Source organism: Lithobates pipiens, unplaced genomic scaffold, assembly GCF_037356315.1.
Source record: "Lithobates pipiens isolate NorthernLeopardFrog02 unplaced genomic scaffold, aLitPip1_a1.2 Scaffold_23, whole genome shotgun sequence".
Taxonomy (NCBI): domain Eukaryota; kingdom Metazoa; phylum Chordata; class Amphibia; order Anura; family Ranidae; genus Lithobates; species Lithobates pipiens.
In genome coordinates, this window is record NW_027507785.1 from 307,660,836 (window position 1) to 307,683,688 (window position 22,853).

A 22,853-nucleotide genomic window follows, 5' to 3' on the forward strand; every position below is an offset into this window, starting at 1 on the left:
TGTACCATTTGCCCATCCATTTTAAATTGTAAGCTTGTGAGCAGGGCCACAGGACTCTTTAATGAATAAAAGAAAAGAAAATAAGGGACAATATACTGACAAAGGAAATACATTCAAGTGCATGTGGTCCAATGCTGAGACATGTGACGTCCATCATAGGAGCCAGTCCAGGAGGCGGGTCAGCGGCCACACCGGGTAAATGGGAGATCCCCGCTCTGTGTAAACCAGCGGCTCTCCTCTCCCCATGCACTGGCAAGTCTGTGCTGATGGGCACTGTGAGGCTGAGCTAATAGGCACTGATCAGCCTGCATTGATGGGCACTGATCAGGTTGCATTGATGGGCACTGATCAGTCTGCATTGATAGGCACTGATGAGGTGGCATTGATGGGTACTGGTGAGGCTGAGCTAATGGGCACTGATGAGGCTGCTTGAATGGCACAGGTAAGGCTGCACTGATGGGCATTGATCGGGTTGCATTGATGGGCCCTGATAAGGCTGCATTATTGTGCACTGGTGAGGTTGCATTGATGGACATTGGTGAGGCTGCATTGATGGACATTGGTGAGGCTGAGCTGATGGGCACTGATGAGAGTGCATTGATGGGCACTGGTGAGGCTGCATTGATGGGCACTGATCAGGCTGCATTGATGGGCACTGATCAGTCTGCATTGATAGGCACGGATGAGGCGACATTGATGGGCACTGGTGAGGCTAAGCTGATATACACTGATGAGGCTGCATTGATGGGCACAGGTAAGGCTGCATTGATGGACATTGGTGAGGCTGAGCTGATGGGCACTGGTGAGACTGCGTTGATGGGCACTGGTGAGACTGCGTTGATGGGCACTGGTGAGGCTACATTGTTGGGCACTGGTGAGGCTGCATTGATGGGCACTTATCAGGCTGCATTGATGGGCACTGGTGAGGCTGCAGTGATGGGCACTGGTGAGGCTGCATTGATGGGCACTGACCGGCTGCATTCATGAGCTGCATTGATGGGCACTGATCAGCCAGCTCAAGTGAGCTCTCAGCCCAGACTCAGTGTGCTATCACTGAGGCCAGCCGTACAGCACTGGAACAGGCCACAGCCCAGCCAGGCAGCAACCAACAAGTTTATACCCCATGATGCCGCACATAGACTGGACTGACTTTAAAATGTGGGAGGGGTTATCAAATTTACCTTCAGGCTGAAGCCCCTGGTCTTTTTCCCACCTAGCAACATGCATGTAACAATTCCCATCACCCCACGTGTCCATCAGCTAGGGTGCAGCTTACTCAGAGCTAAAAAGTTACACATTTTAAGGACATCACCCTTAAAACGTGTAAGCCCTAGCTGATGGATATGTTTCTGATGGTGTGATGAGAATTATTACATGCACTTGACTGTATTTCCTCTATGAGTATATTGTCACTTATTTTATTCATAAAAGAATCCTACTAGGCTGGTGCGCCTCCTTCTTATGCTAGCTTTCTAGTACTGGTTTTCAGCAAAATGAAGAGGGAAGCAAGGCAGGTTTTCCAATTTTAGTTGGCCTGGTTATGATGGACAGCTGACTACGGGCATTGCCTAGCTCCTGGATGAGGCACAGGACATTTATGGCAGACCAAGCTGTCCAGATGACTCTTTTTTGTGGCGGGCACCTTAGTACTATTCAGCTGCATAGCAGGCATGGCTTCAGATTGTCAGGGTGCAGACTATTGTACTGGACGGTCCTCAAGCAGCAGGTTTGATGACGGCCAAACCAATTTCAGAATCTCCATCACCATTTACAAGCATAGCACCACCTCACATGTAAGGGCTTTGCTCTGGAGACAGATTATCTACAGGCTCATTATGACAATCAAATATTACTTGTAGCAGAAGCACCTTTTTTTGAATGTTCAATTTTCAGGTAAATTCTCAAGGGAAAATGCCCTTTGATTGAAATTTCTCAGCTTATAAAGGTGTAAAAGACCCTTATTCATGAAAGGGTCACGCACTTATTTCATGTAATGAAAACCCAGACTATGTAAATGTGCCTTCTCTTGTCAGACGGTATGAGTTTCTCCTTCTCAAAGTATCGGTGCCTCGGTGCGAAACCTTCCAACGCTATTGATAGGTCCCCAATATGAAAATGGATGTTCGCGGTTTTCTAATCTACAGTTAGCAGCCCCGCTGTCAGCTTATCCATGTGACAGGTAAAATTGTCTGCGGAGCTGCAAAGTGGGGCTGTCATTTGGACAGGCTGGACAGTAATGTGAACCGACGATGGAGGTTATTTAAAAATGGACTGTTCAGTCACAGCTGAAAGCTTCTCTTAACTAAAGAGCATTGCTTAATAAGCTGCAGATATCTCTTCTAGGCTGCACCCGCAACTCTTACAGACCCTAATTTGGCTTTCAAAGTCATTTACTGCTGGCAAATAAACTGACTTTTTTTTTTTGTTTTTCATTATAATTGGAATTCTGTAAATACTTGCAGACAAAAATATGCCTTGATAGTTCTACCTGCTACAGGCCAGCGTCTTCCAATTCAAGCGAACCATTTGGTCGTAAAAATGTTGTCTAAGCTCATCTGCTCAGGATTCATCTTATCTCTCATGGTGCCAATTATAGATGAACTCGGGTGTGTTTGGACACAAGTCCGAAACTGCCTGAGCTATCCACCAGAAAGCTGTCTAAGCTGCCAATCATAGGCAAAGGAGGCATTTCCTGACCTGCAGCCGCATGCAGGGCCAGGAAAAGGGGTGTGCAGGAGGGGTGGCTGCCCTGAGTTCTATGGTTTATTGCAGTCATGGAGGCACCCTGACCCTACGGCCGCGTACACACGGGCGGATTGTCTGCCCAACTAAGTTCGTCAGACAATCCGACAGACAGTCCGTTCAACTTTTGAATGAATGGACTTGACCACACACGATGAACAGACAGTCCGCTGAAAACGTGCACGATGACGTGTACAGCACGTACGACGGGACTAGAAAAACGACGTCCAATACACTGCAATGCAACCTTCGGCCGTGTAAATCCTCTCTGAGCATGCGCCATACTTAGTCCGTCCAACTTGCCTACACACGAGTGGACTGTCCGCTGAAACCAAGTTTGGACGGACAAAACCAAGTTTGGACGGACAAAATTACGGAAATTCTGAAAGACAAAGTCCGTCAGACTGTCCGCTGAAAAAGTCCGCTGAAGCCCACACACGAGCGGATTGTCCGCTGAAACACGGTTCAGCGGACTAAGTTGGGCCAGACAATCCGCCCGTGTGTACGCGGCCTAACCCTAAGGGAAGGGGGGCACAGTTTGGCATCTTTGCCCTGGACGCTGAATGACCTTGTCCTGGCACTGGCCGTATATAACAGATAGGCGTGTATTATCAGGGCAGGACTTAGGGTGATGGGGGCCCCTGGGCTTGAGTCACTTTCGGGCCCAACCTTATATACATTATCGGATTTATCGGCGTATAACACGTACCCGAAGTTTAGGATGGGATTTTAACCCCTTCCCGCCGAGCGTACGCAGATGTGCGTACTCGGCTTCCGGGGGTTATACCGGGATGATGCCCGCACCTGCAGTCATCATCCCGGTACCGTTTTTTTCAGCGGGCGATTGGCTATCCACCCATAACAACCGAAGCGGCTAAAAGACGCTCGGCTGTTATGCTGGAGGAGTGGGAGGGGACATCCCCCCCTCCCGCCACCACCTCTCGCCGCTGTTACCGGTGCTCCCACTCGATCTGGAGCACCGATTTAACATCCGACGCCTCCGGCTGTTGGGGAGGAACTGGAACAAAGCCGTAATCGGCTTCATTCCAGTATCCTAATCGTAAACACGGAAGCAACTTCATGACGTCACTTCCCGTTTACTCGGCTGCCAATGGCGCCGGTTTTAAAATAATATACGGTATTCAGAATCGCCGTTTTCGGCGATCTGAATACATTGAAGTGTAAAGGAGGGGTGGGGGGTCTTTTAGACCCACGATCCCTCCATAAAGAGTACCTGTCACCACCTATTACTGTCACAAGAGATGTTTACATTCCTTGTGACAGCAATAAAAGTGATCACTTTATTTATTTATTTTTTAAACAATTTAGTTATTTTAATATAAATAAAATAAATAAAAAAAAATTTTTTCAAGCGCCCGCCCTCCCCGCGAGCTCGCGAAGCAAAGAAAACGCATACAGAAGTCGCGCCTGCATATGTAAACGCTGTTCAAATCACACATGTGAGGTATTGCCGCGATCGTCAGAGTGAGAGCAATAATTCTAGTACTAGACCTCCTCTGTAACGCAAACCTGGTAACCGTAAAACATTTTTTAAATCGTCGCCTATTGAGATTTTTAGGTACCGTACTTTGTCGTCAATCCACGAGTGCGTGCAATTATAAAGTGTGACATGTTTGGTATCTATTTACTCGGCGTAACATTATCTTTCACATTATGCAAAAAAATTGGGCTAATTTTACTGTTTCGTTTTTTTAATTCATGAAAGTGTCCCTTTTCCAAAAAAGTTGCGTTTAAAACACCGCTGCGCAAATACTGTGTGACATAAAATATTGCAACAATCGCCGTTTTATTCTCAAGAGTCTCTGCTAAAAAAATATATATAATGTTTGGGGGTTCCAAGTAATTTTCTAGCAAAAAATATGGATTTTAACTTGTAAACACCAAATGCCAAAAATAGGCTTAGTCATGAAAGGGTTAAGGAAAAAACTTTTAGGAGGGAAGTTTAAGGAAAAAAACTTACATTTAAATGCCTATCAATGCAGCCTTATCAGTGTCCATCGGCAGCCTTGCCCATCCATCTGCAGCCTTGTCCAGTGTCATTGCAGCCTTGTCAGTGTAGCCTTGTCATCTGCAGCCTTGCCCCAGTGTCATTTGTAGCCTTGTCATTTGTAGCCTTGTCATTGCAGTCTTGAAGTTTAAAAATGGCGCATCTCGGTGGCTCTCGGGTCCTCTTGGCGGCTCTCGGGTCCTGTCGCTGTCCCCGATGGGGGAAGAGAGTAACCGAGTGTACTCAGCTTGGCTCACGTTCACGCCCAGTCCCTGTGTTATGTCCATCATAGGGCGGGACTGGGCGTGAGTGTGAGCGGAGCCGAGCTGAGTACACTCGGCTATGTATCTCTGCGGGGCCCCCTATTTGGTGGGGCCCATGGGCTTGAGCCCAGTCAAGCCCAATGGTAAGTCCTGCCCTGCGTGTATAAGTGCGACTACAGGGCGGGGCATGCCTGGCTGTCAACTTTGATAGATTCCTGGTGGGATAGCTCAGGCAGACTCGGGCTTGTGTCCAAACCTGCCTGAGCCCATTCCTAGTGCCATTACCTTTTGTATCAATTGCCCCTTCCTTTTTAGATTGTAAGCTCTAACGAGCAGGGCCCTCTGATTGCTCTTGTACCAAATTGTAATGTAACTGTAATGTCTGCCCTCATGTTATAAAGCGCTGAGCAAACTGTTGGCGCTATATAAAACCTGTATTATAATAATAATAATAATAGTGCCAATTACCGTGCTCTCCATTTGATATTCTGGAGCCTCCACTTGTGTTAGGAGCTCTGCAATTGTCTGAACTGTTAAATGGCAGTGATAGGGTCTAGCACTAACTTGGTTGTAAACCTGTACTTATACCCAGGGAAATGACTGCCCTCAGGTATAGCTTCCAACTGTCTCTGATTTCGAGGGACTGTCCCTGATTTGGAACAAAGCCCCCCTGTCCCTCTTTTCCTCCTCATTTGTCCCTCATTTTGGTCTGATGTATATAGTATATAGTTGTATAGAAATTCACTTTTTATCTTTCAAAAAGTGTTTCCCAGCGCTAAACCTTTCATCCAATTTCTAAATTGCTGCATCTGAACATTTCAAAAGCCGATATAAAGAAATAATAGTGGTAAAAAAAAATCACTTGTGGGGTTAACTAATCTTTTCTTTTGTATTATTCTCCTTAACCACCTCAATACAGTGCAGTTACACCCCCTTCCTGACCAGACCAATTTTCAGCTTTCAGCGCTCTCACAGTTTGAATGACAATTACTCAGTCATCCTACACTGTATCCATATGAAACTTGCGTCCTTTTTTCCACACAAATAGAGCTTTCTTTTAGTGGTATTTAATCACTAGTGGGTTTTTTATTTTTTGTGCTATAAATAAAATAAAACGTAAATTTTGTGAAAAAAAATGCCTTTTTCTTCGTTTCTGTCATAAATTTTTGCTAATTAGTAATTTTTCTTCATAAATTTTGGCCAAAATTTATACTGCTACATATCTTTGGTAAAAATAACCCACATTAGTATATATTATTTGGTCTTTGTGAAAGTTATAGAGTCTACAAACTATGGTGCCAATCACTGAAAATTGATCACTTCTGATCAGGCCTTCAGTATATCAGGTGTATCTCATTTCTTGAGACACTAACAAGTCAGGAAAGTACAAATACCCCCCAAATGACCCCTTTTTACAAAGTAGACATTCCAAGGTATTAAGTAAGTAGCATGGTGAGTTTTTTTAAGTTGTCATCTTTTCCCACAATTCTTTGCAAAATGAAGATTTTTTATTTTTTTTTACTAAATTGTCATATTATCAGGTTATTTCTCACACACAGCATATGCATACAACAAATTACACCCCAAAATACATTCTGCTACTCTTCCCGAGTACGGCGATACCACATGTGTGAGACTTTTACACAGCCTGGCCACATACAGAGCACCAACATTGATGTAGTACCTTCAGACGTTCTACGAGCAAAAATTACGCATCTCGTGTCTCAACCACCTATTACACTTTTGAAGGCCCTGGAGTACCAGGACAATGGAATTTCCCATAAAATGACCCCATTTTGGAAAGCAAACACCCCAACGTATAATCTGTGAGGCATAATGAGTCTTTTGAACGGTTCATTTTTTTCCAGAAGTTTTTGGAATATGTGGAAAAAAATTAAAACGCATTTTTTTTTACACAAAATTGTCAATTTATAAGATATTTCTAACACATAGCATGTATATAGCAAAAATTACACCCCAAAATACATTCTGCTACTCCTCCCGAGTATGGCGATACCACATGTGTAGGACTTTTACACAGCCTGGCCACATAGAGAGGCCGAACATTGAAGTAGTACGTTCAGGCGTTCTAGGAGCATAAATGACACATCTCATTTCATTCCTACCCATCACACTTTTGAAGGTCCTGGACCACCAGGACAGTGAAATTACCCACAAAATGACCCCATTTTGGAAAGCAAACACCCCAACGTATATTCTATGAGACATGGGCTGCAAATAGGTACTCGGGTACTCTGATGGCCTGGTGACAGGTACTTGGGTACTCTGATGGCCTGGTGACAGGTACTCGGGTACTCTGATGGTCTGGTGACAGGTACTCGGGTACTCTGATGGTCTGGTGGCAGGTACTCGGGTACTCTGATGGCCTGGTGGCAGGTACTCGAGTACTCTGATGGCCTGGTGACAGGTACTCGGGTACTCTGATGGCCTGGTGACAGATACTCGGGTACTCTGATGGCCTGGTGACAGGTACTCGGGTACTCTGATGGCCTGGTGACAGGTACTCGGGTACTCTGATGGCCTGGTGACAGGTACTCGGGTACTCTGATGGCCTGGTGACAGGTACTCTGATGGTTTGGTGACTGGTATTTGGGTACTCTGAAGGGCGGTGACAGGTACTCATATGGACTGTGACAGGTACTCGGGTACTCAGATGGACTGTGACAGGTACTCTGGTACACAGATGGACTGGAACAGGTACTCGGGTACTCAGATGGGCTGTGACAGGTACTCGGGTACCCTGATGGACTGTGACAGGTACTCGGTACTCTAATGGACTGTGACAGGTACTCGGTACTCTATTGGACTGTGACAGGTACTCGGTACTCTAATGGACTGTGACAGGTACTCGGGTACTCTAATGGACTGTGACAGGTACTCAGTACTCTAATGGACTGTGACAGGTACTCGGGTACCCTGATGGACTGTGACAGGTACTCGGGTACCCTGATGGACTGTGACAGGTACTCGGTACTCTAATGGACTGTGACAGGTACTCGGGTACCCTGATGGGCCGTGACAGGTACTCGGGTACTCTGATGTGCCGTGACAGGTACTCGGGTACTCTGATGTGCCGTGACAGGTACTCTGATGTGCCGTGACAGGTACTCGGGTACTCTGATGGGCTGTGACAGGTACTCGGGTACTCTGATGGGCTGTGACAGGTACTCGGGTACTCTGATGGGCTGACAGGTACTCTGATGGGCTGTGACAGGTACTCGGGTACTCTGATGTGCTGTGACAGGTACTCAAATACTCTGATGGACTGTGACAGGTACTCTGATGGACTGTGATTGACAGGTACTATGATGGGTGGTGACAGGTCCTCTTTATTGGGGGGGGGGGCAATCAGTATGATTGGTGTACACTGTATGCGGTAACGAGATGTTACCGCAATCTCCTCCTCACACACGATCGGTGTGTGAGGAGGAGAACCCGGTAACATCCCGTTACCGCAGTTTGTTTACATTTTTGTGATCGGCTGTGAAAGGATCACAGCCGATCACGTGGGTAAACAGCCGGCCAATGGCTGTTTACCAGCGTCGGTGACGAGCAGTGTTCCCGGGGAACACGCCGCCACCGACGTGCACGCGCAGCGCGCTCGCGATTGCGCGCATGCAACGTGCACGTTCGGGGTGTGACCATCTGTGATCGGCCGTGACTTCATCACGGCCGATCACGTGGTAAACAGCCATAACAAATGGCTGTTCACCCCCTTCGGTGGCGAGCGGTGTCCCGTGACACGCCGCCACCGAAGAAACAGGGATGCGCGCGCTCGATCGCGCGCATTCCCTGTTTAAACAGGAGGCCGTCATATGACGGCCTCCCGCCACAATAAGTGCGCCGCCTGGCCGTCATTTGACAGCTGGCGGTCAGCAACTAGTTAAACCACTTAAGGATGGAGCCTCATTTTGAGATTTGTTGTTTAAGAGTTAAAAACATTTTTTTTTTTGCTAGAAAATACTTAGAACCCCCAAACATTATACATTTTTTTTTCTAACATCCTAGAGAATAAAATGGCGGCCGTTGCAATACTTTCTGTCACACCATATTTGCGCAGTGGTCTTACAAGCACACTTTTTTTGGAAAAAAGAAACTTTCAAATTAAACAATAACAGTAAAGTTAGCCCATTTTTTTTTATATTGTGAAACATCCCTTGTAATAAAAAAAAAATGACAGGACCTCTTAAATATGAGATCTGGAGTCAAAAAGACCTCACATCTCATATTTACACAAAAATTCTATAAAAAAAATGGCCCTTTAAGAGCTATGGGCGGAAGTGACGTTTTGACGTTGCTTCTGCCCTGCAATGGTATGAAGACGGGTGAGGGCCATGCCCAGCAATGAAGAGGATCCGATCGCCTCCGCAGCTGCTGACAGCTCCGGTAAGTGGCGGAGGGCCCCGGATCACGGCAGGGGCCCCTCTCCCACCGCCGATAAAAGTGATCTCGCAGTGAATCCGCCGCAGAGACCACTATTATCGGAAACCGGACCGCTGACTGAAGAAGAGTATACCGGGGTTATGGTAGCTAGCTGGATAGCCCCTTTGCAGAAAACAATGATAAAGAGACTGTGCTTCCCTGTCATAAGTGTGCTGGTCATTACAGATTCTGCGAACCCTGAGAAATTGACCAACAGGAATACCCCTAATGGTATGTGGGGGGTGGCCAGACTTAGCCATGAGCAGGGTGTTCCCAGATAGTTCTATAGAGACTAGTGTGATTGCATGTGTTAACCCCACACAAATGGACATCAAGAAAGGTGATGTCCTTCCTATCACAATGTCCTGTAAACTGAAGACTCATATCATTCTGATTAAGATATATAAAAAATTCATCAAGAGCGCCAAGGCTCACATCCACAATGAAGATCAGGTCATTAATGTAGCAAGAAAACATTTTAATAGAGGGTCTGAAGGGATTGGCAGCATCAAAAACGTATCTGGTTTGCCAGTGAGGGCAAAAATTTGGCTCCCATGGCAGCACCACATTTTTGGAGAAGCCAATCTCCATTGAAGGAAAAATAATTGTGGGTTAGTAATTATTGCAAAACATCCAAAATGAACTGCCTACATTCGAGACTAAGCCCCTGTACACACGGTCGGATATTCTGCCATCCAAATCCGTTGGATTTTGTCCCACGGATTTTGTCCGACAGATTGTGTCCGAAACGGTTGCATACACACGGTCGGACCAAGTTGTCGGAAAATCCTATCGTTCAGAACGTGATGATGTTATTTCGTTACGACGGGACTACGTTCACGCTAGTAGCCAATAGCTTTGGTGTAGGAATTTGATCTGAGCATGCGTGGCACTTTGTCCGATTGGAATTCTCTACACATGATCGGAGTATGTCCGATCGGACCAGTTTGTCGGAAAATATTTCCAACAAGTTGGAAAATTGGGTCCGACAGATATTCAGACGGAATCAGTCCGATGCATACCACACACAGTCGGATTATCCAACAACACGGTCCGATAGGACACATTCCGACGGATTCTCCGACCGTGTGTACAAGGGCTAAGAGTGGTATCACATTCCAAATACCAGCTGATGGCTTGTAATGCTAGGTCGAAGAGGGACCCGAGAAGAGGAGGATCTGGGCTGCTCTGTGCAAAACCACCACAGAGGAGGTAAGTATAACATGTTTAGTATAACAAGTCTTTACAATCACTTTAATGCTAGGAGCTTTATGTGTTTGTTTTTTTTCGCATTTTCTCCATGACCCATATGAATTTTATGCTTGAAATGTGGCCGTTTAAAAGAAAAATACTTACCTCTTTTTCTCTTTTCTTTGTGTCTTTCCAGCTCCCAGCACAGCCCAATACGGCATTACAGGACGAGCAGAAATCCTCTTTTCCTGTTGGTACCTCGTGTTGACGCTCTCTTCTTTCACGAGCATAATCTACCTGAAAAACGTCATTATACAATAAACACACAGAACCATACAAAAGGCTTTAAAGATGTCTGTGAAGGTGCTTATATAGACCGGATGCGATCTGGTGCGGTCTCTTTGAAGCGGCGCTGGATGTAAGCAGCCGCGAATACATGTGGGGGATGGTCGGCTTCTTTAGAATTGTTCATTTTTGTAAATACTTTAATTCTTCTTTTTTTTTTTTTTTTTTTTTTCTGATTAGCTGCATTCCCTTGTGACGCAGTACACATTGTCCCCTTTTTTTAAGAAAAACAAAAATGAAAAAGTCTAACTGTAACAGCTCTGAAATTACTTTTAGAGGCAATTAGTTGTGACTTCACATTTGTAATTTACAACTTTTTGGAAAAAAAAAAAATAAGTTTGACGGCGATAAGTGCGGGCTTCGGTTTACAAACATAAAAAAATTCAAAAAAAAAAAAGAAACCCCTTAAACTTAAACAGGACCAGAGGATCATTGCACAGAAAAATAATATTATTTAACGTTCTGAGGCTTGCAGTCTCATGCCTTTTTTTTTTTTTTTTTTTGTGCGAAATAACATCTTGAACTCATGCATATGAAACAGTTTCCAGTTTAATGACAAAATATTGCCTTCAAAAGATTACAACCGTTTCATTTAGCTAGATCAACTGCAAGTTTAATATGTTGGTATCCGCGATCAGTATTATAAAAAAAAAAAATTTTTTTTTTTCAAAGAACAAAAAAAAATACATTTTCCGTTTATACTTGTATGTTTCGCATGGGTGTGCCTTCATAAAGTTTTAATTCGTTTATTTTTTTTTTGTTGTTGTTTTTTTTTTTTTTTTTTTTTTATTATTCAGATGGGTTTTACTAGCTTAAAGGGGGTTCAGTCTATATATATAAAATTGTTGAAATGTACAGAGAATATTTTTAGGATTTCATCTCAAGCAGCCACCCAAGTGTGAAAGACTTCTATGTGTGCTAATAAAAATGTCCATTCCTCTGCCAATGTTCAAATGCAGTGTTCTTTAAAAACCCATACAGAGTACACAAATTCCATGATTCTGACGTAACGCAGCTTTTGTAGGCGGAAAAACAAAGCTTAAAAGATGGCACGATAGCAGGGGGTCGTTTTGAGGTTGGGGTAGGTGTGCCTCCTATCTGCATTGTCTATAGGACTCACTGGTGTTAGATTGGGCTATGTAAGTGATTACAGTACAGCATAGGTTCCACAAGATCAAGAGAACCCAAAAAAAAAAAAAAAAAAAGGAATACACCAAACTTCCAGGAGCTCAGCTTCTGTTTCTGGACCACCATGGTTCCAAAGTGCAAAATGTTTTGGTGCTCCTTTCTAGATTTTTGGCTACATCCTTCGTATGAAGAGCAGGACTTCGAAACACCACACTTGAGAATTTTGATGGTGCCTTAGCCCTTGTACACACGGGCAGACATTCCGATGGAAAAATGTCCGATCGGACCGTGTTGTCAGATAATCCAACAGTGTGTGGGCTCCATCAGACTGTTTCCGTCGGAATATCCGACGGACCAAGTTTAAGAGCTTGGCTATAAAACTTTCCGACAACATGATCCGATCGGACTTTGTCCGATCATGTGTAGAGAATTCCGATCAGACAAAGTGCCACGCATGCTCAGATCAAATTCCTAGACCAAAGCTATTGGCTACTAGCCTGAACGTAGTCCCGTCGTAATGAAATAACATCATCACGCTCTGAACGATCGGATTTTCCAACAACCTTGTCCAACCGTGACAGATTTTGTTGTCGGAATGTCCGACTGTGTGTACAAGGGCTTAGAGGAGATTTGTTGTGACAGAAATATGAAAGCTACCATTGCCAATCATTTTTTTAACAAGAAAAAGTTTCTGGGTCATCATCCTTAACCTTCGTTGTACTGCATTTTGAGTGACCTACTTGTTCCTGGACAGTTGCTCTAAAATGTCACCAATGGAAAACGATATTTCTGCCATGACAGATGCCCTTAAAAAAAAGATAGTTGAAAATCTGGAAGATTTTGTCATTTTTTTTTAGTATATGCCACATATGTATTTGCCCTGGGCCACCAACCTACAGGGATGACAAATTTTAGAAATAAAAATAGCCATCTGGAGTTCCAATGGGTAACTCGAGACTGGGGAAAGAATGAGCTTAAATAGTTTTTGCAGCCCCATAACAGCCAATCACATTTAGTTTTTCGTGTGTTCTCCTGCAATTCATGGATAATCTGAATTCTATAGATAATGGATATAAAAGACTTATATGCGTTGTCTTGGAAAGCAGAGTTTTGGGTAGCATTCTCCAATAACTGGGTGGGGAAAAGGTCCCCAGGGGACAGAATGTAGTATGGTGGGGTTCCCAAGTACATTACATTAGTGTTTTGGATCACTTAAAGAAGAAGTCTCACTTGGGTGTTCTGTTCTACAGGGGACAAAGTAATATGCCGCGTACACACAATCGGATCTTCCGACAACAAAACAGTGGATTTTTGTTCGAAGGATGCTGTCTCAAACTTGTATTGCATACACACCATCACACAAATGTTGGCCAAAAATTCCGAACGCGAGAACGCGGTGACGTGCATTGGTTGAACTGGATGGACTTGTGTCTTTTTTCAACCTGACTAACTATTTACAACATGTACGACGAGCCGAGAAAAAGGAAGTTCCTTCTGCTTGATTCAGAGCATGCGTGAACTTTTTTGCGACGGACTTGTGTACACACAATCGAAATTTGAGAACTTGCTATCAAACATTTGTTGGTGGAAATTCCAACAGCAAATGTTCGATGGAGCGTACACACGGTCGGACTTTACGACAACCAGCTCACATTGAACATTTGCTGTCGGAAAATCCGACTGTGTGTACGCGGCATAACACGTCTAAGTCAAGCTGTGAGGTCGGACAAGGTGCCCCCCCTCCCTCCACAACTGTCCAACCAAAATAACAAGAAGGCTGCTTCGACAAATGGCCCTTTTTCCAAGCACCTAAAGCGGTAGTAAACCGCTAGTTGATGGAAAAAAATAAATCCCTTGCAAGACAATGTCATAATATGCTAGTATGTGTCGCATACCCCCAAGAATGCCGGGGGAGGGTGGGTGTCAGCTAAAATGTTCCATTGAAGCAGACAAGTGCTTCAAGATGGAGAAAAGTGCTATCTGTCAAAGCAGCCATCTCCCTGTTATCTGTGTGTTCGGACAGTAATGGGATAGAGGGTGCCTTGTCCGATCTTGAAGCTTGCCTTAAAAGAGAAGTATGTTTTTGATTTTTTTTTGCAGAATCATACTTACCTATGTGGATGCTGCATCTGTCCCCCGCTGGCTAACATTGAGAACCGAGCGATCAAACACCACAGATCGCTCAGTTCTCAAACCTCGAGCAGAGAGCTGGTGACTGTCCCTCACCACTCTCTGCTCCGCCCCCCCCCCCCCACGCTCACAGGAGCGCTGGGCTGTGGAGGGGGTGGGAGTGGCCAGCTCAGGCTCTCAGCAGCTCACTGAGAGGCCGGTCTAGGCATGTGGGCGGATCCAGATTTCATTCTCACGATCTTGCCGGAGCCTGGACCGGCTCTGTGAGGTCAGCCGACAGCGGGCTTTGGCTGTCTACTGAAAACGGGTCACAGGAGTGCAGACTGAACGGCACTACAAATGAGCTTTGGTTGTACTTCTCCTTTAAGCCAGCCATAGAATGATTTTCTTTCTGTTGCAGGAAAGATAATTGTTGGAACCCTCCCACCGATCGGGGGGGGGGGGGGAATGGGGGAGCCATCCCTGCTGGGAGAACACACAGTGATTATTGCTAGCTACTATAGCCCCTAGTTATAATTACATAAATATTCCAACAGGCTGGCTGTATTGAGTGATCAACTTCGATACAATCAGCCTGCTCGTACATGGTTTGAATCTGGGCTCCTGCTGAACTGGCCAAGATTTAAACAGTTTATGGCTGGCTTTACACAGCACCTAGGAAGATGGGGCAATGCACTAAATTTACACTATATTGTCAGAAATATTGGGACGCCTGCCTTTACACACACATGAACTTTATTGGCATCCCAGTCTTAGTCCGTAGGGTTCAATAATGAGTTGGCCCACCCTTTGCATCCATAACAGTTTCAACTCTTCTGGGAAGGCTGTCCACAAGGTTTAGAAGTGTGTTTATGGGAACGTTTGACCATCCTTCCAGAAACGCATTTGTGAGGTCAGGCACTGATGTTGTACGAGAAGGCCTGGCTCGCAGTCCCCGCTCTAATTCATCCCAAAGGTGTTCTATCGGGTTGAGGTCAGGAATCTATTCAGGCCAGTCAAGTTCCTCCGCCCCAAACTCGCTCATCCATGTCTTTATGGACCTTGCTTTGCGCACTGGTCCAAATAATTTGGTGGAGGGGGGGGGGGGTTATGGTGTGGGGTTGTTTTTCAGGGGTTGGGCTTGGCCCATTAGTTTCAGTGAAGGGAACTTTTAAGGCATCAGCATACCAAGACATTTTGCACAATTTCATGCTTCCAACTTTGTGGGAACAGTTTGGGGATGGCCACTCCTAAACCTTGTGGACAGCCTTCCCAGAAGAGTTGATGCAAAGGGTGGGCCAACTCAATACTGAACCCTACGGACTTAGCCCCTGTACACACGGTCGGAGATTTCCACAACCAAATCCGTCGGATTCTGCCCGTCGGATTTTGTCCGTCGGATCTTGTCCGAAACTGTTGCATACACACGGTCGGACAAAGTTGGCGAAAAATCCGATCTTTCAGAACGTGATGACGTAATTTCGTTACGATGGGACTACATTCAGGCTAGTAGCCAATAGCTTTGATGTAGGAATTTGATCTGAGCATGCGTGGCACTTGGTCCGATCAAAATGCTCTACACATGATCAGATTAGGTCCGAGCGGCCCAGTTGGTCGGGAAATATTTCCAACATGTTGAAAAATTGGGTCCGACGGAGATTCGGACGGAATCAGTTCGATGCATACCACACACAGTCGGATTATCCGACGGCACGGTCCGATAGGACACATTCCGACAGATTCTCCGACCGTGTGTACAAGGCTTAAGACTGGGATGCCATTAAAGTTCATTTGTATGTAAAGGCAGGTGTCCCAAAACGTTTGACAATATAGTGTAGTTCTCCCCTGTAAAACAAAACATATTAATAAAAATCCAAATCCGACTTCTTCAGTTATCAAAAACTTTTTGGTACTTGCACTTTGGAAGCCCGTCAAAATATGTGATCAATATGCCAATTTCAAGTTCCCTGTCTGTAGGATGCTCACGTTATTCAGCAAAACTTTGTTTACAATTGCAGGGAAAGCCGCACTTTTCCTATTGTCTTTTGTCCCACCATATTAGCCAACAACCATGAATCAAAATGTGCTACACCCTACTCTTCCAAAGCCTACCCAAGTCTACAAGCCACACCGAGATTTTGCCTCTGTGACCAGCAAAAAATGAATTGTTTTATGAAATGTAGGCATTTTTGCAAACAGGCAGCCTTAAGATACCTCCACTGTGAAATCAATGGAGCGCACCTTTTTTTTGCTTTGAAGATTCCAATTTCCATTTTTTTTTCTTTTTAAATCTAACTTTATACACACTAGGCATTTTTCAATCACATTTTTTGATCCAGGCCTATGAAAAACATCCTGCTTATCCGCCACCATATCATCATTTATTTGTGATTTGTTTATGCTTTCTTTGTTTTTTAAAACCGTACCATGCTGCTGTTTTGATCTGTTTGGTTGTTTCTAACATTTCCTCCTGTTAAAAGCAGATTAAAACTCATTTGTTTCGTTATAATCATGGGAAAAGCATCTAGAAGCAGAAAAAAAAAAAAAACTTCAAAAAGATTAGAAACAGAAGTATTGCTTTGAAAAAAAGTATTACAAATGGACAAAATGACAGTAACGTAATCCATGTTTATGTCTCATTCTCCCTGTTTTGTTGAAGCAATTAAAAAAAAGCTTGTGTGCGCATACTGTTGCAGAAATGATGAAACGTTCTGTTTGATGAACCGGAGGAAACGCAGATAGGGGGACAGGACTCTAGCGCCCTCTAGGGTTTAGCACCTATGCTACTACTCTTCCTGAAAAAAAAATTAAAAAATAAAAATGGCCTTGTTCAACAGTGTCTATCACTGAGCTTCTTGGTATAAAACACCCACTCCACGTTTTTTCCGAACCCTGATTATAGCACAATTCTCATGTGTGTTTTGTGATTTCAGAGCTATTTCTCTTCAAAAAAAATAAATAAAAATAAGTATTATTCAAAATTCTTTTAAAAAAAAAAAAAAAATGTTGTGCAAACGAGAATGTGACAATCCATTTTATCATCCATCCAATACTTCATGGAATCTGTATTGTTTTGCACTTGATTTTGTACTGAATTTGTGAAACTAGCTAAAATAGTCAAGAAAAAAGTGGATATATTTGGAAATGGGTCTACTCAGCGGAAAATAAAAACTGGTAAAAACCAAAAACCGTCTACTGACTCTGTTTGTGTCGCTTCTGTCTAAGCCACTGATTCTCAACCAGGGTCCCCGCGGAACCTTAGGGTTCTTCCAGAGGTTGCTAGGGGTTCCTTCAGCATTGGGCAAATTCTGCCTCTCAGATAAGTTACCATTGATCTTTTCAGCTATCTGTAAAGCCTCATACACATGATCGGACTTTAAACAAACTTTACCGTGGATTTCTGTACAAAGGGCATTGGCCATGAACTTGTATTGCATACACACAATCTGATTTTTTCAGCCAACTTGCACCAAATCACATGGTTTTTCTGCTCTTTACCGCCACCTTTGGTCAACTTTTGTATTGTTGTCTGATCTTTTGCATTAGTTCTGAGCATGCGTGTTTGTAAAGTTCAATGGTTTTCTGTACACATCGGACTTATGTTGTCGAAAAGTTTGTTCGCACAGCCAACATTTGTCCGATGAAAACCGAAAATGTTTGTGCGATGGAGTGTACACACGGTCGGATGTTGCCATAAAACAACTAATTTGCATGTTTGTTGTCAAAAAGTCAGATTGTGTGTATGGGCCTTTAGGAGGTGATTATTTCCAATGACCACAAGTGTAATGCCCCGTACACACAATCAGACTTTCCGACTGTGTGTTGGATGTGAGCTTGTTGGCGGAAAATCCGACCATTTGTTGTCGGACTTTCCACCAGAAATATTGGCTAGCAGGTTCTCAAATTTTCCGCCAACAAATGTTTGTTGTCGGACTTTCCGAGCGTGTGTACACAAGTCCGTTGGACAAAAGTCAATGCATGCTCGGTATCAAATACGAAGACGGAGATATAACTAGCGTCCGTAATGGAGATATCGCATATGTCTTGTATGTCACTATGTTCGTAATTGTTGGCCAACATTTGTGTGACCGTGTGTATGCAAGACAAAGTTAGAGCCAACATCCTTCGAACAAAAATCAATGGTTTTGTTGGCGGAAAGTCCGATCGTGTGTATGGAGCATAAGGACCATTCTTCCCACTGAACATCACACTAATGTATCATGAGTTGTAGATTTCTCATTTTTAGCAGGTGTTCCCTGAGACCAGAGAACTATTTCAAGGGTTCCTTTGTGCTGAAAAGGTTGAGAAAGGCTGGTCTAGGCAATAAAAATAGAGTGTAATTATCACAAAATAATTTAAAAAAATTATGAAAAATGTAACTGCAGATTAGATATTTGGATTCTTGGGAATTGTGACATTCTACGAGGGGCGTTCAAGTCAAACTGGGACATTTGAGATTATATAATAAAAGGACAAATTGGAAACTGCATTTATTTTCCGATATACTCCCCTGCTACATTTATACACTTATCCCAGCGTTTAACCGCTTTCCGACCATATAACTCAATATGGTAACCCAGCCTTAGGCTGGCCATACACGGGTCCAATTTCAAAAGAGTTTGTTTTCGAAAATCTTATCTAAGAATTTTCGTTTGAATTTCGCACCATTAGCGGGCTGCAGCAACAGCTGATTTCCGTTCATCCATCAAATTTGAGTGATTGGGCATGTTGGAAATTTTTTGAAAAACAAATGATTTTCTAATCAATGATGGGAGAGTCGTGCGAGAAATGTAATCGAGAAAGAAATGCGCATGTGCAAGAAAAGGAAATTCCCAGAAAGAAAAAGATTCCCAGCCACGAAAATTATTTTCTGTAGAAACAGGAGGTGAAATTAAAGGCTTGGTTGATCAAATTTCCTTGTCAAAAAGATTTTATTGAACATACAATAGAGTATTTGACAATAGGTTAAGTACATAATATACAACAGAAGTAATGAAGCTCAGAGTTATATATTCAATACAATGTAAATGATATATTCAACTATAATTACTACTATAACAATAACGCATATTAATGGTATGGTTTATTAGCCCTTGTACACACGGTCGGAGATTCCGACAACCAAATCCGTCGGAGTAATTCCAACGGATTTATTCCGGAAGAGGTCCGGAAGTGATGTTGCATACACACGGTCGGACCAAATTGTTGGAAAATCCGATTGTACATAATGTGATGACGTTATTTCGTTACGACGGGACTACGTTCAGGCTAGTAGCCAATAGCTTTGGTCTAGGAATTTGATCTGAGCATGCGTGGCACTTTGTTTGTCGGAGTAGGCTTACACATGATCGGAGTATGTCCGATCGGAGCATTTTGTCGGAAAATTTTACCGGCAAGTTGGAAAACTTGGTCCGTCGGATATTCCGACGGAAACAGTCCAATGCAGACCACACACAGTCGGAATATACGACAAAACGGTCCGATAGGACACATTCCATCGGAATCTCCAACCGTGTGTACAAGGGCTTAGAGGAATTAGCTTCTTAAGTAGGAAAGAGCTTTGATTGATCAAATTTCAAAATCAATGGTGGCGCCATCACAAAACGCACAAAATTTCAGATTTTCAAAAGAAGATTCTTACGAAACTCGACCTAATGTATGGCCTGTTTTAGTGTCTGAAATCCCATAGATTGTAAACACTATAACTTTTGCGCAAACCAATCAATATACGCTTATTGGGATTTTTGCCAAACTTATGTAGCAGAATACATATTATCCTAAATTTATGAAGAAATTTGATTTTCAGTTATTTTATTGGATGTGTTTTAGAGCAGAAAGTAAACAAAAAATTGTCGGTCTGTTTGTCTTTATAGCTAAAAAAATTAAAACTGCAGAAGTGATAGAAAAAAAAGCTCTATTTGTGGGGAAAAAAGGATGTTTTATTTGTATAAGGTTTTGCACGACCTTGTCATGAAGGGAGGTAAATGCCTGGAAAGCCTCGGCATAGAAAGATTTATCAGTACGCCTGAACCATCCTATGACAGCCTGTTTCAATTCGTCATCAGTGCTGAAACTCTTTTAGGGGTCTAAACAGGTGGAAATTACTCAGAGAGAGGTCCAGGCTGTTAAGCCCCGTACACACAATCGGATTTTCCGACGGGAATTGTTCGATGTCAGGCTGTTGGCGGAAATTCCAACCATGTGTATGCTCCATTGGACACGCATGCTCGGAAGCAAGCACAATTCTCATCTTCTTTAATGGGATAATAATGAAGCTGCTTTGCTGGTGATACTGATGGAGTTATTGCAAACAAATTTTCAAAGGCTTTTTGTTTTCTAGTTATATCAAGAATAATATTATTATGCTTTTTTTATTTATTTATTTATTTTTTATTGGGCAAGTTACCACAACACCATTATCTCATAGTTTTTAAGATCAGAGATACAACTATGTTGGTGTCCCTTGTCATTTTTTTTTAAATGTAACTGCCTACTCCCAAACTGTCATTTGAAGTAAAACACATAGTATAAGTATTATTAAGTATTATACATAAGTATTATTCTCCACATTTTTTTTATTGTGCATTATAAAAAGAAAACAAATAAAATTAGACATGCTATCTGCCAATAGAACTTAACCAAAAAGTGCATTCTGTGCATCCAAAAAAAAAAAAAATTTACCAAATCAAATCCTTATTCAACCAAAAAAAAATGTCAAAGCAATAACTCCAAGGCCAATAATAAATAACACGTTATCTCCTCCAATTCCACAACACGTCTGGTTGATGATTTGATGAACGGCCGTTCAGAAACAAACTGAAAAAAGTGCAAAATGAAAAGTGCGAGCTTCTAATAACACAAAATTCTCAGAAGGAACCCAAAGGGTGGCGCTAAAGAGCTGAAAAAAGACGTAGTACGTTCATAATTGTTGGCCAACATTTGTGTGGCCGTGTGTATGCAAGACAAGTTTGAGCCAACGCCCTTCGGACAAAATTCCACGGTTTTGTTGTCAAAAAGTCTGATCGTGTGTAGGAGGCTTCAGAGGGATGTGGCAATACCTCCCAGCTGTGTTGCAGTAATGTGCGGTGAGCAGTATGAGCTTCTGCATTGTCCTGGAGAAACATGATGCCCTTGGTGATCAAACCAGGCGTTTTTTCGCATACGCTTATCCACATCATTTAGAATATGACATTCCCTGTTGATAGTAGCACCATGGGGTAGAAAATCCACATGAATAACACCACGTTTTTTCCCAGAAAACATTTAAGGACATGGATTTTTGGTGGTGGGGAGTCTGTGGTGGAGCTGTTCCATGCACGCACTAAGCCCTTGTACACACGGTCGGTGATTCCGACAACCAAATCCATCGGAGTTAGTCCGACGGATTAATTCCGGAAGAGGTCCGGAAGTGATGTTGCATACACACGGTCGGACTAAGTTGTCGGAAAATCCGATTGTGCATAATGTGATGACGTTATTTCGTTACGATGGGACTACGTTCAGGCTAGTAGCCAATAGCTTTGGTCTAGGAATTTTATCTGAGCATGCGTTTTACCTTGTCCGTCGGAGTAGGCTACACATGATCGGAGTATGTCCGATCGGAGCATTTTGTCGGAAAATATTTCCGGCAAGTTGGAAAAGTTGGTCCGACGGATATTCAGACGGAAACAGTCCGATGCATACCACACACAGTCGGAATATCCGACAAAACGCTCCGATAGGAAACATTCCGACGGAATCTCCGACCGTGTGTGCAAGGGCTAACACTGTTATCTGCCATCTTGATTTACGGTCTCTGGACTGGCCCGCTACATGTGCGCCACCTACAGCGGATATAAAAATTCCACACACCACTGTTAAAATGTCAGGTTTGGTGATGTAGAAAAATGAGACAAAGATAAATCATTTCAGAACTTTTTCCACCTTTAATGAGACTTATAAACTGTACAACTCAATTGAACAACAAACTGAAATCTTTTAAGTGGAGGAAAGTAAAACTAAAAAACTAAAATAATATGGTTGCATAAGTGTGCACACCCTTGAACGAATACTTTGTTGAAGCGCCTTTTAACTTTATTACAGCACTCTGTCTTTTTGGGCATGAGTCTATCAGCATGGCACATCTTGACTTGGTAATATTTGCCCACTCTTCTTTGCAAAAAACACTCACAATCTGTCAGATTGCGAAGGCGTCTCCTGTGCACAGCCCTCTTCAGATCACCCCGCAGATTCTCAATATGATGATTCGGGTCTGGGTTCTGGCTGGGCCATTCCAAAACTTTAATCTTCTAGTGAAGCCATTCCTTTAGTTGATTTGGATGGATGCTTTGGGTCGTTGTCATGCTGAATGATGAAGTTCCTCTTCAAGTTGAACTTTCTAGCAGAAGCCTGAAGGTTTTGTGTCAATACTGACTGGTATTTTGAACTGTTCCAAATTCCCTCTACCTTGACTAAGGCCCCTGTTCCAGCTGAAGATCAACAGCCCCAAAGCATGATACTGCCACCACCATGCTTCACTGTGGGCATGGTGTTCTTTGGGGATGTGCAGTGTTGTTTTTGTGCCAAACATTCAGTATCTTTTGAAATTAATTAAAAGATTTCAGTTTGTTTTTCAATTGAGTTGT

The 22,853-nt window shown here is 43.3% G+C and overlaps 1 protein-coding gene across 4 annotated transcripts in view; it reads left to right on the forward strand.

Annotated features, from left to right (window-relative positions):
• The window catches only part of NEGR1 (neuronal growth regulator 1), an 846,141-nt gene extending 828,724 nt beyond the window's left edge, over nucleotides 1–17,417 (forward strand). For all 4 annotated transcript variants that reach the window (XM_077450476.1, XM_077450477.1, XM_077450479.1 and 1 more), the window contains one exon: nucleotides 10,844–17,417. In XM_077450476.1, the coding sequence (XP_077306602.1) occupies nucleotides 10,844–10,968 (125 nt within the window). In that variant the 3' untranslated portion in view covers nucleotides 10,969–17,417. The remainder of the gene's footprint in view (nucleotides 1–10,843) is intronic.
• Nucleotides 17,418–22,853: the final 5,436 nt, after the last annotated feature.